Source organism: Xiphias gladius, chromosome 23, assembly GCF_016859285.1.
Source record: "Xiphias gladius isolate SHS-SW01 ecotype Sanya breed wild chromosome 23, ASM1685928v1, whole genome shotgun sequence".
Taxonomy (NCBI): domain Eukaryota; kingdom Metazoa; phylum Chordata; class Actinopteri; order Istiophoriformes; family Xiphiidae; genus Xiphias; species Xiphias gladius.
Window position 1 is genome coordinate 17193709 of NC_053422.1, and position 22466 is coordinate 17216174.

General features: G+C 41.5%; 2 protein-coding genes across 2 annotated transcripts; one reads left to right on the plus strand and one right to left on the minus strand.

The window, feature by feature from the left end:
* Positions 1–954: 954 nt before the first annotated feature.
* On the plus strand, positions 955–14925 carry mapk9 (mitogen-activated protein kinase 9). The gene is made up of 12 exons (XM_040120152.1): positions 955–1066; positions 5954–6100; positions 7458–7587; positions 8031–8089; positions 8423–8561; positions 9019–9184; positions 11062–11133; positions 11853–12035; positions 12503–12627; positions 12734–12797; positions 13162–13233; positions 13440–14925. Exons 2-12 carry the CDS (start codon positions 5985–5987, stop codon positions 13574–13576), a joined length of 1263 nt encoding a protein of 420 aa, XP_039976086.1. The 5' UTR covers positions 955–1066; positions 5954–5984; the 3' UTR covers positions 13577–14925.
* Positions 14916–17984, minus strand: LOC120785434. Its single transcript, XM_040120153.1, has 2 exons — positions 16844–17984; positions 14916–16022 (listed from the first exon to the last, which is right to left on the minus strand). The coding sequence occupies exons 1-2, from the start codon at positions 17821–17823 to the stop codon at positions 15785–15787; spliced, it is 1218 nt and encodes a 405-aa protein (XP_039976087.1). The 5' UTR covers positions 17824–17984; the 3' UTR covers positions 14916–15784.
* Positions 17985–22466: the final 4482 nt, after the last annotated feature.

A 22466-nucleotide genomic window follows, 5' to 3' on the forward strand; every position in this document is an offset into this window, starting at 1 on the left:
TTGGTATAAACTAAATGTATGCATCCCAAAAGTATGTACAGGTAGAACTGAAGCAATTAGCCAATTGAAAAAAACTTAGATGGGTAATTGTGAGAGCATGTTTCACTATTTTATGAATTTTCACAAATAATATTTTTTCACAAATCAATCATTTCATCATGAAACTAATAACTAGAATGAAAATAGATAATTAAAATAATAATTTTCTGCAGTCCAACACAGAATAATTAAAATTAGTTCCAAACATCCAGCTGCCACTTCGAAATGCTGCTTACACATAAATGCATCAGTAATGATAATAATATTATTAATAATAATGATAATAATAATAATAATAATAATGACACTTACAGGGGGAATTTTTCTGCACTAAGTACATTTCCCTTATTATAGTGATATAGTTTTATTTAAGTAACATTTTTGAATGCAGGACTTTTACTCGTAATGGATTATATTTACGAAGTGGCATTTCTACTTTTACTTAAGGGATGTGAATATTTCCTCCACCGCTGAGCGCATCGTTAAAAATATAATCCAATAGGCTACTATAGCATAATATATAACGCCGAGTGGTCACTCTGCTGCATGTGTAAATACTTTTGATACTTTAAATAGACAAATTCTGTATTTTAAATGCAGGACTTTTCGTAATTTATTATTTCTTTAGCTACTTCAGAAAAGGATCTGACTACTTTTTCCGCCACTAATCTTATATACCGACACTTAAATCGTCAAGATGCAGAATAAAAAAGTTTTTCCACAAAGTTTCCGTGGAGGAAAAAAAAAAAAAAAAAAAAAAAAAAGTTTGCTCACACGTAAACTCTGCGTGATGACGTCACCCGCATGCTAGCTGTCTGCTTGTTGTGGCGTTGCCTTCCTCCGCACCCGTCCCTCCGCGCTGCCGCTGGAGTTAGCTAGGAGCCGGAGGCAGGTCTATCTGTTGTGACAAGCCGACCGGTTGTTCTCCTGAACTTTTCCGGGCCTCGGTTGTACCTGGAAGACAGAGAGTGTATTTCATCTGTGTTGTAGATGCATGGGAGTGCCCTGGGAACGGCGAAGGGAGAAGGTAAGTCTCGCTGGTGCTGGTGCTGCTGCTGCTGCTGCCGCTGCCGCCGCCGCCGCCTCCTCTGCCGTCCGTTGGTCCGTCCTAGCTCTCAGTCGAGCCCCGGCCCGACTACCGCATTGCTGCTCACAGAAGTGAAAAACGACGGGGGGAGTAGGCCTCGGTCACTTTGTATCCTCCCAACGGCGAGGGTGATTGAACCGGCGTTTATGTTAGTGTGACTTCAGCTGTGTGAAGCGATAATTTCTGACTGTGTTAAGCCACCGAGGGCCAGCCAGCGGTGCTGCGGCCGTGGTGTGGTGACTTCATACCTCTGAGTGTGTGTCTGTGTGTATCTTATAGCAGACATGCTGCGTGTGGGGGGGAGAAAAAAAAAAAAAAATCTCAAATCTCAGTTTTAAACCTGCGTTATATCATCGGATTGTCAGTGTACGTGGTTTCCCCCAGACCCACGCTGACGGCTGATGTACATTTAGCCAAATGAATGACATTTCTGTGTGCTCCCTTTTTTCAAACCAATACCACGGTCGCCGCTAACGCAGGTGTAGATGTGTTGAAAGCTACAGCTTTATATTTCACCGCCATCAAATTTATGTGGCATGGTATGTCAGAGGCAAGTTTCAGCTTGTCAACAGATCAGACGCAATGTGTACACGGGATGAATCTGTCATGGCTAAAATCTGAAGCATGTCAAAGCACAACCAGGTTGGCACGGGTTGTTTTAGCCAACCGTGCAGTGGGATCGCACACATACACAGTGCACACATGAAAGGACGCCAGGAATGTTTGTGGTGCTACCTGCGTCTTTTTCCATTAACACATATTTAGCATGCTTCCTCCTCTTAAAGAGACTGGTCTTACAGCCTCAACAGACATCTCTAGTGCAGCAGCAGCAGCAGCCTGGATGTAGTTTCACCCGCCCCTGCTGTCCGTTTAGTCTGACTCTGCTACATCGGGCTGAGATGCTGAGTCTTCAGGCCATGCTAATCTAAAATCAGAGCCAGCTCACTGACTCCCATCCAGCTCCCAACTGAGAGCCACGGCCACGTCAGACCCCAAGGCTGGACTGAGCTGAACTGGACAGTCTTCATGATGATGTGCTTGGAGTTGAGGATGGTGACGTTTGTGTGAAAACTGTAGCTCAGTTTGTATCTTGGCAGGGCGGGTCGGTCCTTAATCATAGGGTTGGTAGTTCAGTCACTGGCTGTCTCCATTTTTAAGTGTCCTTGAGCAAGACACTGATCCCCAAATTGCTCCAGATCTATGTGTATGGTGGAATCTGCTTTGGAAAAAAAGTGCCGGCTAAGTAAATGTAATTTCTTTTGGGCTCTATGAACAAAAAAAATACTTATAACAAGACTTGATCTGTAGTCTTTCTCTTTAGGTAAACTATAAATGAAACTGAATCAATAATGTTCCCTAAGAGAAAGCAACCAGCTCTATCTAGAAAACACTGTTACATTACACTGGCAGATTGTCTTTGCAGTAAAAGTGCTCTGGCATGCAGCCTTAATGGTGTTTGAGAAGCAGAGACTAATTAGTCACAGCGTTCTCTCAGGACGTGTCTGTGATCAGGAGACTCTTGTGGGAGTTTTTTTGTAAGTTTATTGTGACTGATCAGGTTTGAGTAATTGTTGAAGCAAAAATCATGATCATTATTAAACAGTTAATTGTCTGACAGTTGGTTTATGGTCTTCCTCTGTGCTTGCTGGCCAGAACTATAACAGGTGTCTGTTTGTGTGTCTGTCTGACTTTCTGAGCTTATATGCAATTTTCACCTAATTTCAGTTGTTCGCCGTCAGTTTCCGTATATCTGTCCTGAGTCTACAGTACGTTTAGTCTACAGTCGCCCCTAGCTTGACAGCAAGTGAAATACTGTACATACGCTGTGCTTGTTATTGCTGAAATGGGTTTCGGTTATGATTAATGGCCCCTTTATAGCATTCTTTACCTTGAGGTGTGTGTTGTGAATGAGCTCACCAGACGTTTAGGTAGAAAGATAAAATACCGATATTCTCTGTTAACCAAAGAAGCTAAAATAGCAGAGTCTGTATTTTTCCCAGACGGAAAGGTGTTGCTGCATATTTGTTGCACAAGGTGTTTATGTACTGTGTTGAATCTGTGGCTTAGAATCTATGCTTGCCTGTCAAGGGAGACTTTATTCTAATTGACCACAGCCAGCATGTTTCCTCTGCACCTGCATTTTATCCATTTATGTAATCAAGTGGGGAAAGCTCTGCCTGCATGTCTTAATCATAATATTCTTCAAAAAGATAACTGTCAGTACCATTCAGTCCGTCAGTGGGGTTATCTTTGAGGAGGCCATGAGGAAGATGGGAGAAACCCAGAAAAGGGCACAAGAGTGAGGGAATGTCAGGAGCATAAAAGAACAGTGAAGAAAGACAAAGCCAAGGACAATGGAAAGAGTGAGAGAAGCATGAAGAAAGTGAAGGTCTTTGCAGCTCTCCCCTTGGGTGTAGTGAGACGGAGCCAGCTGGATGTATATGCGAGAAGGAGAAAAAGCCAGGGAGGCATAGGAAGAAAGTAGATAGTAATGAGAAGGATTCATTTTTCATCTGAGTAATGGTGCAGTTGCAGGCAAACATCTCCTACATCTGAAGGCAGATTTTTTTTGCGGTGTTCGTTCATTTACAAAGCAACACAGAAAAGAGAGAGGGTGGCAAGAAAAAAAAAATCTGGGTTATAAAAGAAACAAACAATTCAGAACCAACCAACAGGGCAAGAATACAAAAAACTAAAATGACAAGCAGAGACTGTGTGGGATCAGAAAACACAATCACATAAGTACGGTGGGAAATTCCTTACTGCGATGCATAAAATAACAAGGGAAATTACTGTAGTTGTAATGAAAATGAATTGAATGATGAATGATAGTATGAGGGAGGATTTGTATGTTTGTGGTAGCATATGCTAATGTTTTTGTTTGAAGAGGGGACATGAGAGATCATGTGGAGTTGAGTCATTTGTTTTTAAATTTATTTTCTACGAGCAATATTTGTCAGTGAAGATGGAGAGAGACTTTGCTGCATGATAAACATTATTAGACAATTATCTAAGCATTTTCAGAGCAGCAGTTCATTATATGCCATCTTTTCCATTTCCTAATATCATTCAATTTTATATATACTGTATATTTTATTTAAAAAAAGTAAATGACCAAAAACTTGGGCAAGTAATATGCAATTATAAAATGAGGTATGTACTTTATATTTTTCTTAAATTACTCCAAGTCCCATTCCAAGACATTTAATGCTAGTTTCACCATTAAATGTTCAGAGTTTATTGTTGCCCTGTCTGAATTTATATATATATGTGTGTGTATATTTATATGTATTTATATGTGTGTATATATGTATATATTTATATGTGTATATTTATATGTGTGTGTGTATATATACACTTATATGTATGTATATATGTAAATGTGTATGTGTGTATATATTTGTGTGTGTGTGTGTGTGTGTGTGTGTGTGTGTGTGTGTGTGTGTGTGTGTGTGTGTATGTATGTCTATATAATTTATAATTTTTCCTTAGACAAAAATCTTAATTTAATCTTTTGATAAGAATTGGCTGCAGCTTTGCTTGCTGTTAAGTCTTTTTTGATATGAATGAAAGAAAAGCAACAAATACCATTTTTAATGTGATAATACGCAACATTTCAGTGTACTTAAATGTGTAATAATGTATAATAAATGTGTAATTTACATCAATAATACAAATAATTTTCCATCACTCCACTGATCATTTCAAACTTAAGGTTGATATCAGTCGAGTTTGTCAACTGACGGCTGCTCACTACTCTCACAGTGCAGTTGTTTTCTATGCTGCCATGTTGTCAAAGCTGAGCTTGAGACTTTTCTAGCTCCACTCAATCATAACCTCTCCCCTGCTGCTTCTTTCTTTTTTAGCATATTGTCTCTGTGACCATGACATCCAGTGAGTGTTCATTTCCTTGCTTCTTGTCAAACAGAAAAGGCTAAAATATCAGAGTCCATTTAACCTCTGGCTGTATTCTGAGGAAATGACAAACAGCCGTGACTGCTTGCTGTTGCATAGCTACACAATTGTGTGTCCTCGCCCACACACACACACACACACACACACACACAAACACACACACACACACACACACACAAACCCTGGCACAGAATAATCCTCCTCCTCATATTCCTGCCTGAGGAATCAGTGCTAACACTGCTATATTTTTTTTAATAAACATTATTAACATAACACATCTATTAACATGTTTCAATAACCATGTGCTCATCCTGTGCTGTAGTGAAGCTTGATGCTGATCAAAGAATAATAAGCATTCTCAAGCCTAATGCTGTCTGCATGAGTGTGTGTGTGTGTGTGTGTGTGTGTTATGTGTGTGTTTGCTGAGCACGAGTGTGTCAGCTTGAGTTTAGAGATGGTAGTAAGCCTCAGGAACTCCAAGCTGTCAGCCGCCTCTGTTCTTCACTACACACTTGCCAAAGCATTTACAGCCTCGAGTTCAACTCTGGCCCACTGTTACCTTTGTCAGATGAACAAACTGGGCAGAAAGCAGTGATAGATTCGTTGGCTCTAGACTGGGCTGAAAATGAAGGGAGAGATGCCAGGGACTGACAGGTGGGACCATATTAGGCCCTGCCATTCACGGAGGATCATTTGAGTGATTCAGTGGACTGAAAAAAAAAAGGGTTCAGGTTTCTTTACAGTGTAATAACCTTATTGCACTGATGTAGACTTCATAAAGTGCTGTAACATGTTTACCATTCTGTGTGTGTGTGTGTGTGTGTGTGTGTGTGTGTGTGTGTGTGTGTGTGTGTGTGTGTGTGTGTGTGTGTGTGTGTGTGTGTGTGTGTGTGTGTTGTTGACCCCCTGCAGACAGTGCCGGTGGTCCTGACTGTTCAGCAGGATGAGTGAGGCAGAGGGCCAGTTCTACAGTGTTCAGGTGGGAGACTCCACCTTCACTGTACTCAAGCGCTACCAGCAGCTCCGTGCAATCGGCTCTGGGGCTCAGGGCATCGTTTGGTGAGAGGCTGTACTTTTACTAGTCTTTTGCTCATTTTGTCACCAGCCCAGAGTATTGTTAACACCTGACTCCTCCTAATGAGATAATTAAATCAGTTGTTGCACGAGTAACGTAAACTTATGTCCTGCTTGCAGTGGACCCTAATAGGCCTTTTTCACTGTCGATATTTCTACTTATAAGAAGGAGAAGCACAGGTGTAAATAATAGAATAATGGGTGGCTGAATTAAATAAGCTCCTCTGGTTTCAGGGACTTGATATTGTGAAAGCTGGCTCACTGTGCTTTTCCTACAATTACAAGGTAAAATGTCTGCTGTGAAAAGGACTATCATGGCAATGTCATGTAGTCAGTCTGTCTGTCTATCTTGATAACTATGAGTCCCTTAACATTAGGTTTCCATTAATCTACCCTGTGAGTAGCTTCAAGGTTAAGAAAAATCATCTTACTCCACACTATCTTACAATATCACATATTCAGTATATTCTTTATTAGCTTTCTCTTGTTCTTTATTGAAGCTATATGATGTTTGCACCGAGAGAAATATTTTGACCCTAGACTTTATGGCTACTTCATTACCCTAAATGGAAATATAAAAAATGTCATTTGTATGATTTTATACACATTCTCCAAAATTCAGTATTTGGTATCTTTTGATTTCCACTTGAATTTAAAAGAAATTTCTATGGGTTTATTTGGCTACACAGCAGGGGAATAAAGAGTACATTTAAAACTGATATCCAAGTCCCCAGAGGATTGTTTACAGTGGTGTGGGTAACCTCTGAGCTTTCGTCAAGCACCACTATGAGTTCAAAATTTTCCCCTTGAACAACACGGTGGTCCATGAAAAGGTATCAAGAAAGCTAATGGCAACATTTCCATGAAATTTGCTGTGGATATTATGGCCCTACTAATGTTTATGGTAGCCCACTCCACTTTTTTCTGGTACCACTATGAAGGCAAGATTTCTACTTGCTCACAAGTAGGATCCAACCTTATAGGTGGCATGAGCCCATTCATAACGAGCCCTTTCCATTTTGGACACTTCATGAGCTTTTCCTGAGCTCTCCCCTAATGCCAAAATTCCAGCATTGGGTACAAGCTCTAATAGCTACATTGCAATGAAATTTGCTTGTGCTACTGGTAAGGTTTCAAAAATAGCAAAAATGTTGTAATGATCAGTTCAGCATTCTCATGTTGCTAGCAGGGCAATAGACTAGAGTAATAGTACATTTGCTTTGTGCTTCACCTTGTAGATTTTAAAGTGAGGAGAGAAAAAATCTCAGATTTGCTCTTTAAAATGCATTTATTTTCACCCTTTGTCTTTGGCTGCTCCCTCCTCTGTACCGTGTGTGACCAGCTCTGCTCTAGATACAGTCCTCGGTATACCTGTAGCTGTGAAAAAGCTGTGTCGGCCCTTCCAGAACCAGACCCATGCTAAGCGGGCCTACAGGGAGCTGGTGCTGCTCAAATGTGTCAACCACAAAAATGTAAGACTTATGATGATTTCATACAGAACCCTTTTCTCTGCCTGCTGGAATGTGTGTTTGATATAGATATATGGAGTCATAATAAAGGGTGGTAGGGTCATAAAAACTGCTGACAGTCAAATTTATAATCTAAGATTTATGTTCACATCTTCTCTGAGTTAAAAATACTCTCCTTCCGATTTGATTTGCAGTAGGACAGAAGAAATGGCTGGCAGCCAAAGCCTAAAGCACCTTGATTGTCTTTTAAATTAAAAAAAAAAAAAAACTACACTTGAGAAAGAGACTCAGCTCTCTCCAATTCTGATAAAGTTTCCTGCTCAGAGTGAGAGAATCCAGACAAACCCTCTTAGTGCTCTGCCCTCAGTTGGCTAGCTCGCCACACTGAAGTGGATGTAGATGGGAGAGTAACAGAGTGGACTAATGGCCTGTCTTTCTGCTTGCAGATCATCCGTCTGATCAATGTGTTCACGCCTCAGAAGTCCCTGGAGGAATTCCAGGATCTGTGAGTGGCAGTGGAATGTTTTTGGCTGTAACAATCTACTCTTTTGTTTCTTTTTCAGTAGGATTAAGAGATTTTAGCTGAAGCAACTACTTTGTCTTTGTGTTTTCTTCCAATTAACGTGTATCCCTCTATTTATTACTCAGCCTCCACTATTGCTCTGTTAGTTTTATATACTTTCTCTACTTTAATTGCTTTGTTGCTTTTGCCACTGTTCCTTTACGTACTTCTTAACTACTTTTTCTTTCTCTTTGTGTCTGTTTTTCCTGTCATGTGACGCTCCGTCATATTTTTTATACCTACTTAACTGTTTTTCATTCCTCCCTCCCCTCTCAGGTATCTGGTGATGGAGCTGATGGATGCCAGCCTTTGCCAAGTGATCCACATGGACCTGGATCATGAAAGGATGTCCTACCTGCTCTACCAGATCCTCTGTGGCATCAGACACTTACACTCTGCTGGCATTATCCATAGGGTACGGACAAGGAATAATTGTGCTGGGGGCATAGGAGTTAATGAGGCAGGCAATAATGTTTTTAAATACCGCAGAAGTGTCTTAAAGGATGACTTAATATAAGACTCAAAAGCAGTATGTCATTATACACTATGATTGAAGATTTCAGGTTTGTTTGCATGACCTGTGGCACCTGTAACCACAACCAACAATGAATTCATTTGCTCATTACTTAGCTATTTAGTCAAGTATTCAGCCCTAAATATTTATAAACGTGAAACAGTAACATTAAACATTAGAGAATTTTAACTATATTTAACTTTTGGTCCAGTTGTCTAAATGCAATACTTTCCTCCAAAATAACTGGAGTCCTTTCTAATCTTCCACCAGCTTCCTTCTGTACAGAAATAAATACCTCAAGGGTGATGTTTTTGTGTGTGTATGTTTCTGTAGATTTATAGATTCTCTGTCCCCTCAGGACCTGAAGCCCAGTAACATTGTGGTGAAGTCAGATTGCACTCTGAAGATCTTGGACTTTGGCCTGGCACGGACGGCCTGCACTAATTTCATGATGACCCCCTACGTGGTGACCAGATATTACCGTGCCCCAGAGGTCATTCTGGGCATGAAGTATAAGGAGAATGGTAAGCAGGATACCTAAGAAGCAGTCTTAGAACAGTAGTTGAACGGCTCTTACCAAATGGTATATTTTTAGATTTGGCATAAACAAATGTATTATGATCATTTGATTAACATGACATTATATACCAATGTAATACTTTAATGTTTTTACAGGAAGGAAATGAATAACAATTCAGAAATGACAGATGCTTAAAACAAAGGGGAAACTTCCCTGGAGCCACATGTTGTTTTTAAACCAGTTATCCAACTTTTGGAATACCAAGGGAAAGAGAATCCATGTTCAAAGCTTCACTACAAAAATCACAGTAGCTGTGGATCAATGTGGAGCAAGCCATCATTATCGGTTGATACCGGCTTCTCATACATTTATTTGAATCAGAAAAAAAAAAATATACCACACAACATTATGCGGTGGAAAGCATTAGGTAATCTAGATTAGTTTAAGGTTACACAGTTTGTCCAATAGACTTGATTGTTTATAATACACGGCAGCAATCAAGTAAGCAAAGAAGCATATCGCAGCTGAACAGATGGTGCAGGCTGTTTAGTGTTCAATTGTTAGAATCCTTCCTACAGTACACAGTCAGAAGTCTTCGATCCAGTCATGTTCCTTTTGGTTATCAAATATGGTTTTATTGGTCATTGATGGTGACAGTGAATGTGTTATTATGCTACTACTCTGCTGCAGTGGACCTGTGGTCGGTTGGTTGCATAATGGCTGAAATGATCTCTCACAAAATCCTCTTTCCTGGAAAGGACTGTATCCTTCCTTGTTTGTCTCCTTAAGCTTACTAGTTGTTTTTTCTCGTGGAAACAGAAGACACTCAGGGGACGTAGCTGTTATTGTGTTTTTTAAATCAAGAGAAGTTAATTTAGTTAATTAGAACATATCCCAGTGAGGAAAAAAAAGTTTTAGAAACATTAGTGTATTTTTACACAGTTATTTCACAGCCAAGAGCATATTCTACAGAGAGCCATGCAAGTCAACAATAAATCCACTGTAATCACTGGAATGAAGTCATCACTGAAGAGATACCTAAATCTGTCAAACTGTCGAATTTTTGCTACAAATGAACTATTTTGTCTCACATGTCCACAACATATGCATGAAACATCCCATAGATGTAGGATTACATACAGGAAGGACTAATGAAGCCTTTCTGTGACCTAATCTAACAGGAAAGTCTTTTTCCAAGTTAAGAGCATAACTACAATGATTAGTGTGACCTGGGCAAAGTTTTAAGTTATGATTTATGCATCGTGTGCGAAGACTTGACTTTAAGTCCTCCGTAGTGGTCTGGGGCCATTATCTGAGCACATAGAGCTTTCAGCTTCAATGATAGGGAAACCGAGGGAAGAGAGGAGTTAATGGCTGTTTGCCACGTATAAACGCTCTACAGCCAACAGTCAACTCAGAGAGAGAGAGAGAGGGAGAAAGAGAGACAATCTACATCCTACTCTGCTAAGTGCACAAACTCACACACAGGGAGCATGAGGGAGAGAGCAACAGCTGTGTAAACTGATAAGCAGAGCCGAGGAGAAAGGCCTGGAAAGCTGCGGCTGTTTCCCAAGCCAGAGAGAGAGAAAAGAAAGCAAGTCTGAAGATGACTATGATGAAAACATCTGGCCATGGCACAGCTACAGGATAGACCAGAATATTGAGAGCTGGTGCTCTGCGTTTCAATGTTTGTTGTTCAAGTTTAAACCATTAAGCATGTTACTCATCTGTGCAGCCTCCATATGTCATTTTACTGTATATTTAGTGTGCATTATATTATGTGGTTGATGTTATCTGATCATTTTTATTTAGTACCTTTTATCTGTGTTTGTGTGTCTGTGTGTGTGTACTTGTGTTTGCTTGTATGCTCTCTGTTCCCAGTGGACATCTGGTCAGTGGGGTGTATCATGGGAGAGATGGTAAAGGGCAGCGTCATCTTCCAGGGCACCGACCGTATCCTTCACCGCTCTCACCATATCTGTCCCACATCCTTCACCCCCCATCAGACTTCCATTGGGCATAAAATATATCATTCATCTTGACAATTTTCTTGTCTTATGGTTCTCCCTTCACACTCGACTGTCGAGACGTTTCCCTCGTTATGCCCTCTGTGCATTATCTGTTAAACGGGACAAGTAATGATTTCCAGCAGACCTCATCTTAAACAGAGAGCTGTCTGTGTTTCCTGCCCTCATCAATGATTGTTAATCAGTGGGTTTGTTGTCCAGATATCTGTAATCCCCTTTAATTGATTGAGGGAATCAAATTGAAACTGTTTGAAACAGATCATTTGCATTTATATTGGCCATTTCTCTGTTTTTCTAATGGGTTTAGTCACCTCTTCACTCACCAGCTCCTCTCAGTGGCACTGTCCATTTACACCTGAGTAGCAGAGAATAGATGCAGGGCGCAGTGTAATTCTTGGATAGACTGGTTTTCATCTGTGGAAGTGATACCTTTTTACTGCAACTGAAAGTTGGCGGCCTTCTTGCGGTGCTTAGCCTTTTTTTTTTTTTTTTAGCTATTTTCCTCACTGACAAGGATTGCAAAGTGCATCAATTTCATGTACTTCTCACTTGATTCTTTGCCTTTTCATGTGTTCTTCACATTTGCTTAAATATGTACATGACGATAATGCAGCAGGTTTTTTCCATAACAAGCACATTGTCCAGACATCGACCAGTGGAATAAGGTGATTGAGGTTCTGGGCACACCCAGTCTGGAATTTATGAACCGACTTATGGAGACTGTGCGGAACTATGTGATGAACAAGCCACAGTATCCTGGCGTCAGTTTTGCCGAGCTTTTCCCTGACTGGGCCTTTCCTTCTGACTCAGAGCACGACAAACTGAAGAGTAAGAATTTTGGATACTAAAATAGACTAGTTTAACTCAACTTCAAATGTAAATATAGTCACAGTTTCCTAGTGTAAATACTTTCTAAATCTCTTACCAAGGACACCTACCTGTATGTACAGATGCATGCATAGGTTTTAGTAAAACAATGGCATTTGTCTGCAGTATATTGACGCAGCAAGACATTTTACCAACAAAATTACAGGGACACAGAAGCTGAAAACTGGACCTCTTACATAACTAGTTCAGAGAATGATCATGCAGGTCAGACGTTTTTCTGCCCTAATCTGTGGCATTAAGAGCTAGAGATCACATCACTGAAACAACAGAACAAATCTTGACATTCCCAGAGATGTTACCCAACACCGCAAGGGGAAGTAATCAGTTCCCATGAAGACTGCAGTAATGAAGTAATGTCGTAGGCCTGTTTCCGTAGTAACACTGCCCTTCCTCTGTTGCCATAACAGCAGGTCAGGCACGGGACCTGCTGTCCAAAATGCTGGTCATTGACCCTGAGTGCCGCATCTCCGTAGAAGAAGCCCTCAACCACCCCTACATTCACGTGTGGTACGACCCTGCAGAAGCCGACGCGGTGAGGCAATTGTTCCACTCGAGACAGTTCAGTGGTTGAACTCTTGATCAGTGCAGTGGTTGTGTGTGACCTTGCTGTGATACATGTATTTCTCTTTGTTTCACAGCCTCCTCCCCAGATTTCAGATAAGCAGCTGGAAGAGAGAGAGCACACCATCGAGCAGTGGAAAGGTAGGATGCACTGCCCTCTAGGGAAACATATCAGCAGTGCAGCTTAACTTCCCTTTACATTTTAATAAAATCTACCGGAAACTTGATTTAAGATCATCTTTCCTCTATATTTATATGTAGATATTCACGTGATGAACTGTCCAAAGCACTTGGAAGTTACAGCTAAAAATCACCATTATTTATTTTGACTTTTCTCATGAAAATCCAGATTCCAGAATGGTATGTGCATTTCAGTTAGATGCAAATAAAACAAAGATCCCAAAGCAACATTTTTCCATGTGACAAAATACTGTGTAATCATTCCTAAACACGGCGTCCAGGACAGGAAATAAATGACGTAATAACATTATTTCTTTCTCCAAAGAACTCATTTATGAAGAGGTGATTGACTGGGAAGAGAGGAACAAGAATGGTCTAATGAAAGAGGATTGTTCAGGTACGTACATGCACCATATTCATTATCACCTATACTGGGTACCAAACCACTGTAAGGAGTGGTGTAGATTCAGCTTAAGACTAGTTTTCCTAAATATGTCATAGTGGTCAAATCTGTTCTACTAAAATGCATAGGAAATCCACTGTATCAAGTCTAAATATTGTTCTTATTTTTGCAACTTCCTAAACTTTGTATCTTTGTATCAGATGTGGTGTCAGGTTCAGCCTCCCAGTCCTCCTCAGCCAACGACATCTCATCCATGTCCACGGAGCACACCTTGGCCTCGGACACAGACAGCAGCAGCATCGACACACTGACGGGACCGCTGGACGAGAGTCAGTGAACACAGTCCATGGCCACATCTTTCTGCCTGTCTGCCTGCCTCAGTCCCCAATATCCAAATGTCAGTCAACCATCACCTTCCTTACTTGTGTACACTCCTTCCCTTCCCATTTTGGAATTTTTTGTCCTCAGCATTTTCCTTCTTCCCCCTTTAACCTCAATGAATAGGTCTATTTTTCTATTTTCTTTCCCTGTATGATCTGGTGGATCTTGTTGATCCTCTTCATCTTCAAACTTTGTTTTGGACGGCTGGCTAGAGTTAAAAGCTATCCATATTATTTGTTGGGTCAAAGGTTTCTCTTTCTCTTCTTTGTGGATATTGTTTAACTTGAACAAGTATATTGATGTATGCATCCATATTAATTTTCAGGTTACCAGGAGAGGGTGGAGGATTGTTGTTTGTTCTGTATGCCTGTATTTTAATAGTTTTATTTTTTTAGCGAATATTATGTTGAGACCAGGGGTTATTGTCATCAAATTAGAGCAGACACGCACTGAACATAGACCACTGCTGCCAGCTGCTCTCATGCATGTTACGCCGATAAGAACAAAAGCTTCCCATTAGTCGATTGCACCAACCGTCCGATGTTCATCTGATGATCAAACACTAATCCAAAGTTTGATCGATCCTTTAGCTAGCTCGCAGTATTTCATATCTCCACAGTGGTGCTTTCTGCACAGTGTTTTTTAATTAACTGGCTTGAGTGATGTGGATTTTGAGCTTTTACTCCTGTCAGCTAGGGGAAGTTGTGGTTGCAGTGTTACAGTTTTATTTCCCGATATAATGTACTGTATGTAAAGATGTCAAGATTTGACACTCATTGTGGCTATAGACCCTTTCATTACAAATACAGTAGATAAGATGTGCTTGTTTTGTTAAGAAATTCAACATATCTGTAGAACTATATATTGCAATCATCCCCATTTTTCATAAGGTACTAACTATCAGTGTGTATTTCAAAAGAACATCATAGTCCTATAAATTTGGGAGAGGCAAAAAGTTACATGTAGCGTTTATTTTTGTGTTCTTGCAAAATGTTGCACACAATCACATCGAGGCCCATGGAAGTCAAGCGTCTTGTCAGATAAATGCATGAGCTGCTCCTTTTCTAAACCATTCCATTAGTACTGGGACAGTAACAAAATTAAGCACGAATCAGACATAATGTAGAACACATGCAACGGCAGTAAAACACAAATAATGATGCCTATAAGATACTGTAATTCTTGTTAAAAACAGAAATCCGTTCAGGTCAGTTCTTGTACTTATAGTACCTTGATGTTCTTGGTTCTGAAAGCCTATGTGAGAGATGATGTATGTATGTTTTTATGTATGTATGTTTTTGTTTTTTTTTTTTTTTTTTGCTTTTTTTGCTTTGTAAGCTTATATGTGTGTATGTGTTACCAAATGTACTGTGCAGCACTCTCCTTCATTATCTCCTTTGAATCGTCCGTAAACACAGCAGTCACCCCGTCCGTAAAGGCAATGTCTATGGAGGAAGTTGGCCCAGCAACAAAAAGCAGACATGTGGTTTAAAATGAGGATGTGACTGTGGAGTCCTGAATCAAAATCTGGACCTTGCAACTTCAGATTGAAGCTCAAAGGTGAACCTTGGCAATGGACTGTGGAGCTGCTTTTTGCAGAACTGATTGCACAGTGTGATGGACATGCAGAAATATTACACTATAGAGTCACTGAGGACTTATGCACCATGTTGTACACTATATTTTCCTTTTTAAAAACCATGACCTTATTCTTTCAGTCAAGCCTTAAACGACCAGAGGAGCGGCCAGTTCACTCCTGAACATCTAATCAGATGGAGGACAGAAGGACTGAGCATTATAGTGTTCAGAACATCTTGTGTGTTTACATGTTTAAAAAAAATCTCCATTGTATACACTGTACATCTCACATTTTTGTTCAGTTTGTTTCTCCTTTTATTTTCAGAGATGTCCTGTGTGATTGCAATGACCACAATATTATCACTTTGCCAACATCTTTTACCCTTACGCAACTAATAAAGTGGACATCAGTGACTTATTTTCTCTCAGTGAAGAAACAGCTGTACATCACTTAAATCCCTCCCAAAGAGGGACAAAATGTTCTGCCAAAGAAGAAACAAACTAGTATACAAGGTCTTGTGACTTTTTTTTTTTTCCCCAACACTTTGCGCACGTCACTCATGTTATCGCACACCGTACATATTCTTCAAAAGCTCTTGACAATGTATTCTGTCTTCTTGGCCTCATTGTTGAGCTCTCCGAAGGTGTCAAAGAACTGTTCCATCTCTCTCTGCTGCATTGCATTGTGTAGTTCTGCGGCAGCCCGGGCCCTTTCAGACTCCACAATCTTAGCCTGGATAACCTGGTACCAGTGCCGGTGCTGTGCAAGGTTTGTCTTCAACCGCACAACCTCTACCTGCAGCTCTTCATTTCTCTGCTCTAAGCTGATGTTAAAGACACAGGGAGGAAAGCAGAAATACAAGAATGAGGGAAAGCTAGTGGTTTATTTCTTGGTCAGACTCTGACATTTAAGTTGGTTGCTGAGTTTTGGTAGTTAAAAAGACAAACAAAAAGGAATTGTAATTTTCCCGTTGTCCTTGCCAACCACTGCCAACACCTAACCTTACAGAGACTTGCTCTATCTATATCAGTAATAAAGGAGGTATGTGTTTGTGTCTAGGTCAGCAGCATGGCCCCTTAAATTAGCTCTCTTTCCAGTGCTGTGAACTGTTTCTAGAGGTCAACCACACAGACAGGTGGTTTTTCTCCAATCTATACCAATAAGCTATTTACCAATACAAAATGTAGGATTCTTTTAACTTGACTTGTGGATCAACAGAAAACACATATATACACAAACAGCAAATATGGTACATCTGAGTACTTCATATGAAATGTGAGATGTCATGGGAGATTTTGGGAAACTTTAAAGGAATTTAATCAGCTGTTGGTGCACCGTGAACTAAACAGGATGTAGGGTGAAGCTCTGAGTCAAGTGAGTGACCGGGGCAGCACAGCTGACTAGACACACACTTTCTGGGCCTGGGAACATTTTGTTACCCTTCACTGGAAATACACCACGGGCTGCAAATTTCTCATAGTCAAGTCAGTGAACTGAGAGTTTAATACTGAAGCCAGGAGCAAAAGCACATTAAATTTAGGAGATTACATTGTCTTTTGCATGGTGTGCCTAGTCTGTGTAAAGTGATTTTGTGCACTGTGTAGTTTGAAATGGAAATGCAAAACAAAACAAAATGAAAATTACCTGATTATCCTTTCCTCATACTCCTCCCTCTGTCGGACTATCTGCTGTTGGAGGCTGGTGAGGAGGCTGCGAAGGGCACTGGCACAGGGGTCGGCAAGGGGTACGGGAGGGGGTACCCTGGGAGACCAGGACGACTGCTCTGGGTGCCGGGCTCCAGCAGTGGGCCACAGGGCCTGGCGGTCAGTTGGGCATTCCTGAGGGGAACTTGCTGTAAGGCTGTGAGGTGACTGTGGTAGCTGGAGATGCAGCATGCGGCCCCCCAGCTTAAATCCACAGGATCCTGAGTCCAGCTCTGGCTCCTGTTCACGCTTCTTATCTTCGTCCGCATTCTGGTCCAGGTTACCGGCACCTCTCTCAGCGAGGATGATCTCACAGGAGGACCAAGGACTTTTCTCTTCACTCACTCCCTCACCCTCCATCAGTCCTTGGTTCTGATCGGGGACCCATGCCTGATACATCTGTTCTTGCACATGTTCCTGGAAACTTGTTTCCATGTCAAAAACCTCCTGGAGGCTGTCCGGGGTGGCAGCATCAGGGAGGTTATCATACAGAGACAGAGCACTCCTGTGCTGCTCACTCTGGGATGGATTGGGGCTCTGGTTCAGATGAGCTCTGTCCTCAACTCTCCTGCTACCTCCCTGTTCTCCTCTTGCTCTGTTCATGCCTGGACCGTGCTCTGCATCCCTGCCCTGTCTTCCCAGGCCTCCTCCCCAGCTGCAGTAGCTGTGATCTGGCCAGGCGCCAGGCCCCCCTCCCCCACTGACCACTGTGGGAACCTCAGGCACAGCTGGGGCCAGACCAGGCAGAGGGCTGCAGGGGCCTGGGAGTCTGGTTACAGCCGGGCACACGACCCCACTGTCCATTTCCTTTTCCCTGGCCCTCCCTCGCTGGGCAAAAGGGGGGCAGTTGTCGTACAGTGGGTCCGTAGAGCAGGAGCTGGCTGTGGTGGGGGTCTCAGTAGGAAGACAGTGCAGCTCCATGATTCAGCCAAGCACATGGGCGTGCTGAGAGCCTGAGATAACTGCCCTCCCTTCCTCAGTATGCTGTAACTGGGATTCACGGCTTGGATTGTGGATTTGTGGTCGTGGTATGGAGACCCCTAAGGCCGAGTGCTGATATGTCGTGGGGCGAGGAAGGTGTAGGAGCCCTCCTCCCCTTTGGCTGGCTCTCTGCTGTGTGCTTGACGCTACTGCCTGATGGTAGACAGGTTGTAGTGTGGGCGTAGCCAGCAGGGACTCTGTGTGTGTGTGTGTGTGTGTGTGTGTGTGTGTGTGTGTGTGTGTGTGTGTGTGTGTGTGTGTGTGTGTGTGTGCGTGTGTGCGCGTGCGTGTGTGCGCAGTGTGTGTGTGTGTGTGCGTGTGCGTGTGTGCGTGTGTGTGTGTGTGTGTGTGTGTGTGTCTTTAAGTAGGACTGACATCAGCTGTTACTTTAGCACAGCTTCTGAGGGAGGGACCAGGATGTAATACAGTCTGGCACATTCCTAAAGACAGTCAAACATAACTGCAACCACAGAAATAGACAGTGGCCATGAGCACAAAGTGTGAAACACGCAATGAACCCCATAATCTCAGAACTCAGCCAAAAACACATCAAATCAGGCAGCTAAATAATAAATAAAATACAAATTTTAAACATTTAAAGAAATAGCACATAGGTTATTAGGATTACCCCCCCCCTCACTCTCAACCCAGCCAGTTGAGGCAGACGACAGCTCACCATTAACCAAGTTCTGTTCAAGGTTTCTACCTGTTAAAAGGGAGTTTTTCCTTGCCGCTGGCGCCAAGTGCTTGCTCATGGGGGAATATTGGGTGTAGATAAAACTATAAAGAGTAGAGTCTAGACCTGCTCTAAATGAAAAGTGCCCTGAGATAACCCCTGTTATGATTTGGCGCTATATAAATTAAACTGAATTGAATAATTCTTGTGTGGGCCTGTTACTTTAGCCGGGTCATTGATTTTCCTTCTCTGTTTGAATGCACCGCGTCCGCATTGTAGGACGTGTTAACAGCCAAGTGCTTGTATTTTAAACAAATTTCACGCCATGGAATCTACAAGCAGTGCAGTCCCATCTTTGAGAGCTGCTCAGCACAAAACCAGTAAACTTGTGCCGTTAAAAAAGTTGCCAGGTGACTAATCATGGAAGATGCAGATTTACCCCATATTGTATTGGAGGGAGGGGAATTCTGGCAGATGCTGAGGAAAAGCTTATTTTTCAGGGGTACAGTGGAAAGACACTATGTGGTGATAGGCAGAGAAAGAGAAAATTAGAGCAAAGAAATAACTGGCTAAATGGCCTCGGACACTTGCACGCACACTCACTAACACAGCTTTCGTGGTGTGTATTCCACAAGGTGGAGCTGCAGACAACATAATGAAAAGTTTCTACTTAAAGTGGGTGGTGTGCCTTGAAATTAAGGCATTTTGAAGACAAGACAAGGCATTTTCAAGATGATACTTCAGAGTTTAATATTCAGATAAACACAATTAAATTTGGTGCTCCAATATAACTTTATTGTTTAAGATAATCATTTTGATTAGGATAAGTAATTTTGTGAGATATCTGCCTCACCTGCATTCTTTTCCAGTTGAATGTTTTATGACTTCTACTTTTTCTTAAAAGTTTGTTTTTGTGGTCCAGGTTTGAGGTTTTGAGGGAGTTTTCAGAGCTTTATAAAGATCAGATAAGGCCTGTTGATCCACGATTGCGCTAACAGGTCAGTGAGGAGCTCCCCCATTAGGGCGGTGCCATGGAGGAAGCAATATCAAAGGCACCTCCTCTTGATCAGAGGAGACATCCACACAGGCATTTTTTTCTCCAACTTGTCCTTGAATCACCTCCAGTCAAACTGCTGCACAGAGTGCAACAGGAAGTGACATCTCTCAAACTGTTTTTCAACTATATGTGCCACCTATGGGTGCTTTGTTTTGAGAGCACTGATTTACTCTACATTACTGAGAACAAAGCACCTCACAGTGCCTCACAAATCAAGGACACAGGGCAAACTTCATTCCTGCATGGGCACATGAAACAGTCAGTTGTCCGTCAACACTGATAAAACTCCACTCTTTTCTGCCCTGTGTAAATCACCCTGTGTCCTTCAAGGCTGCGCAGACAGAGAAGGAATCACAGTGTTTTATCTGTCCGCAGTGCAGGGTTTAAATGTGGGCAGAGTTTCCGTATGCACTTTTCTGCATCGCAGACTGGAAGATGTTTTCAAAATAGGGGAAAAGTGTTGTTTTAGCACTCAAGCTAAGACCAAAGAATGCTCTGAAATGTCCCCTCTGAGACAACAGGGGCACCTGGAATGGCACACATTTGCTGCAGTCTCTCTCATATCCCTCTGAGGGTTTGTCCTGACCTTCATCTGTCATTGAACAAATGACGGACAATCCCACAGTCTTACCCCCCCTCAACCCTACATCCTGAGACTTATCGCTGCTGGATCTCCACCGCGCAGAGGTTAAGCTTCCTCCCATACCCCTTATCGCCCCGGCCCTCCCTTCTCCATCATCCTCCTGCACTTCCTGTACATCTGCGTAGTTGTTTGTAGCCATGACAACAGAATCCATGGCAACACAGTTCCCCATAATAAAGGTGGAAGGAATGGGGGGGCGCACGGGCACTGTGACTATTTTAGCAAGTGTCTCGGTGTGGAGAGTATTTGAGGAGGGTCCATGTTAACAAGAAACATTGTCTGCTGTAAGAGGCGAAGCCTCCAAGCGCAGCATAGAGCCAACTTCTCTTTGAACTGCTGAGTGGTTACGGAGAGACGTAACGTATGTGTACAAAAGAAAAAAAATATATATATACATACATATATATCACTGGGTATAAAACTAAGCAAAATCTGAGAAACTGTAGCTGTGGATGCTGTGTAGAGTCACAAGGAGTGGAGCATATAGGCAGCAACTTGGGCTGTCAAGGAGAGAAGAGAGATAAGGAAAAAAGCAGACAGCGTTTGTCTGTAATGTGAAGGTGTGTTTTTGAGAGATTAACATCCCTGCCTCTCTTTCCTCTGATCCCCAACCTCTCCCTTTTGTGTGTGCTTTAAAGCTGCAGTGCTACCTGAGCAGATTATATACCGTTTCTTTGCTGTTTACTCATGTTTTATTAAAACAACTACTGTATGGTTTCCTTTTCAGCAGTCACCTCAGTAGCTCTCACAGCAAAGGTTACAAAACTCCAATATCACATGAGGTGGCTGAATGTATGTTTATGCTAATTTTTTTTAATTTAAAACTGTTTATTTATTCCAAAACCTTTCAGAGGTCGTGCATGCCCATGGTATCATTGCAAAGAAAATATTCTGGAGTTTCATTTTGCATGTTTTTCTTATTCCTACTCCTATTACAGTTAAGTTGGCGATGTTTTAAACACAGACAAATATAGATGCATTCTGTTTTTTTGTCTTTTTTAATTCATTTTTCAAATACAGTAAGACAGTCATAACATGGGCTATGAGACTGAAATTTTCATTATCTCTCCTTCAACATCTTCAATATGTCACCGAATCTTAGGTTGATGCGGAGAGGTGACTCTGAGCTACAGATTCAGAGCTCAGTATTGAGCATCACCAGCAGATTGGCAAGGCGCATTACAAAATCTCAAGAAAACAGGACCAAAATTTCTCCAAAAGCTCCTCCAAAGTTGCCACACAAATGTATCCAAATGTTGTGTTGATATTGAAAAATGTTGATGTAACTTAGATTATTGTTTTACATATAAGTTTCATCGTAGTATAATTGAATAATTTCTCTATTAACAGCCAAAATGGCTTCTGTCTTATGTGGTCGAGTGGCTTTGGCTTATAATAGCCTACCTGTTCACTACACAGAGTTATGAAAGAAAGGCAATTTTATTGGTTTCAACCCCTAAATGGTTTCATGGTACACCTACATTACTGGATGATTCCATGTGTCAATTAAAACAGTGTGGAGCGTGTGTAACCCAGTATATCCAGCTGAAGTTGAACCTCCAACTATGGTTCATGGGCTGGTAAGGGACATGATAGTCAGCGCAGCTTGTAGGCGCCTTGGTTTGTAGGCTCTGCAAGTCTGCAGCTGGACCCTTTACTGGGGCAGGTCACTTTGGTGTCATAGATTGTAACAAAAAATGCCCACCATGGTCTTAAAGAGGAGATTCCAAGCTTTCAAAAGAGGTATTACATGAGTATATTCACACATGACAATCTAAATGTATTAATACGGAAATATGAAAAATTTGCATTTATGATGTATTATACGTGAATATCAGAGCGCCCCTGTCATGTTGGCTCAAAAGTTGCATTGATAAAGCATTGAATTTCATTGTATTAAATATAGTCCATTAAATCATTAAATCTGTGATAGTGTAGGTTCTCTATTTATATTCTTAAAACAGATTTTACACAGAATTAAATTCATATGAGGTTATGTATCCACAATGATATGTAACTTAATTTCTGGTAAAATAATAGGTTTCTGTTAGTTGTAGTACATTTTGATCTTCAATATCCCTTGAAGACCTCAACTTTTTAAGAGAACCTAAAAATAACTGCCCTGCACAACCACCTTCAGTGGGATTTTTTGGACCCTGTTTTATTCAAATTCAAAAAAGATTAAAACCTCCTTTATCTTCTGTACC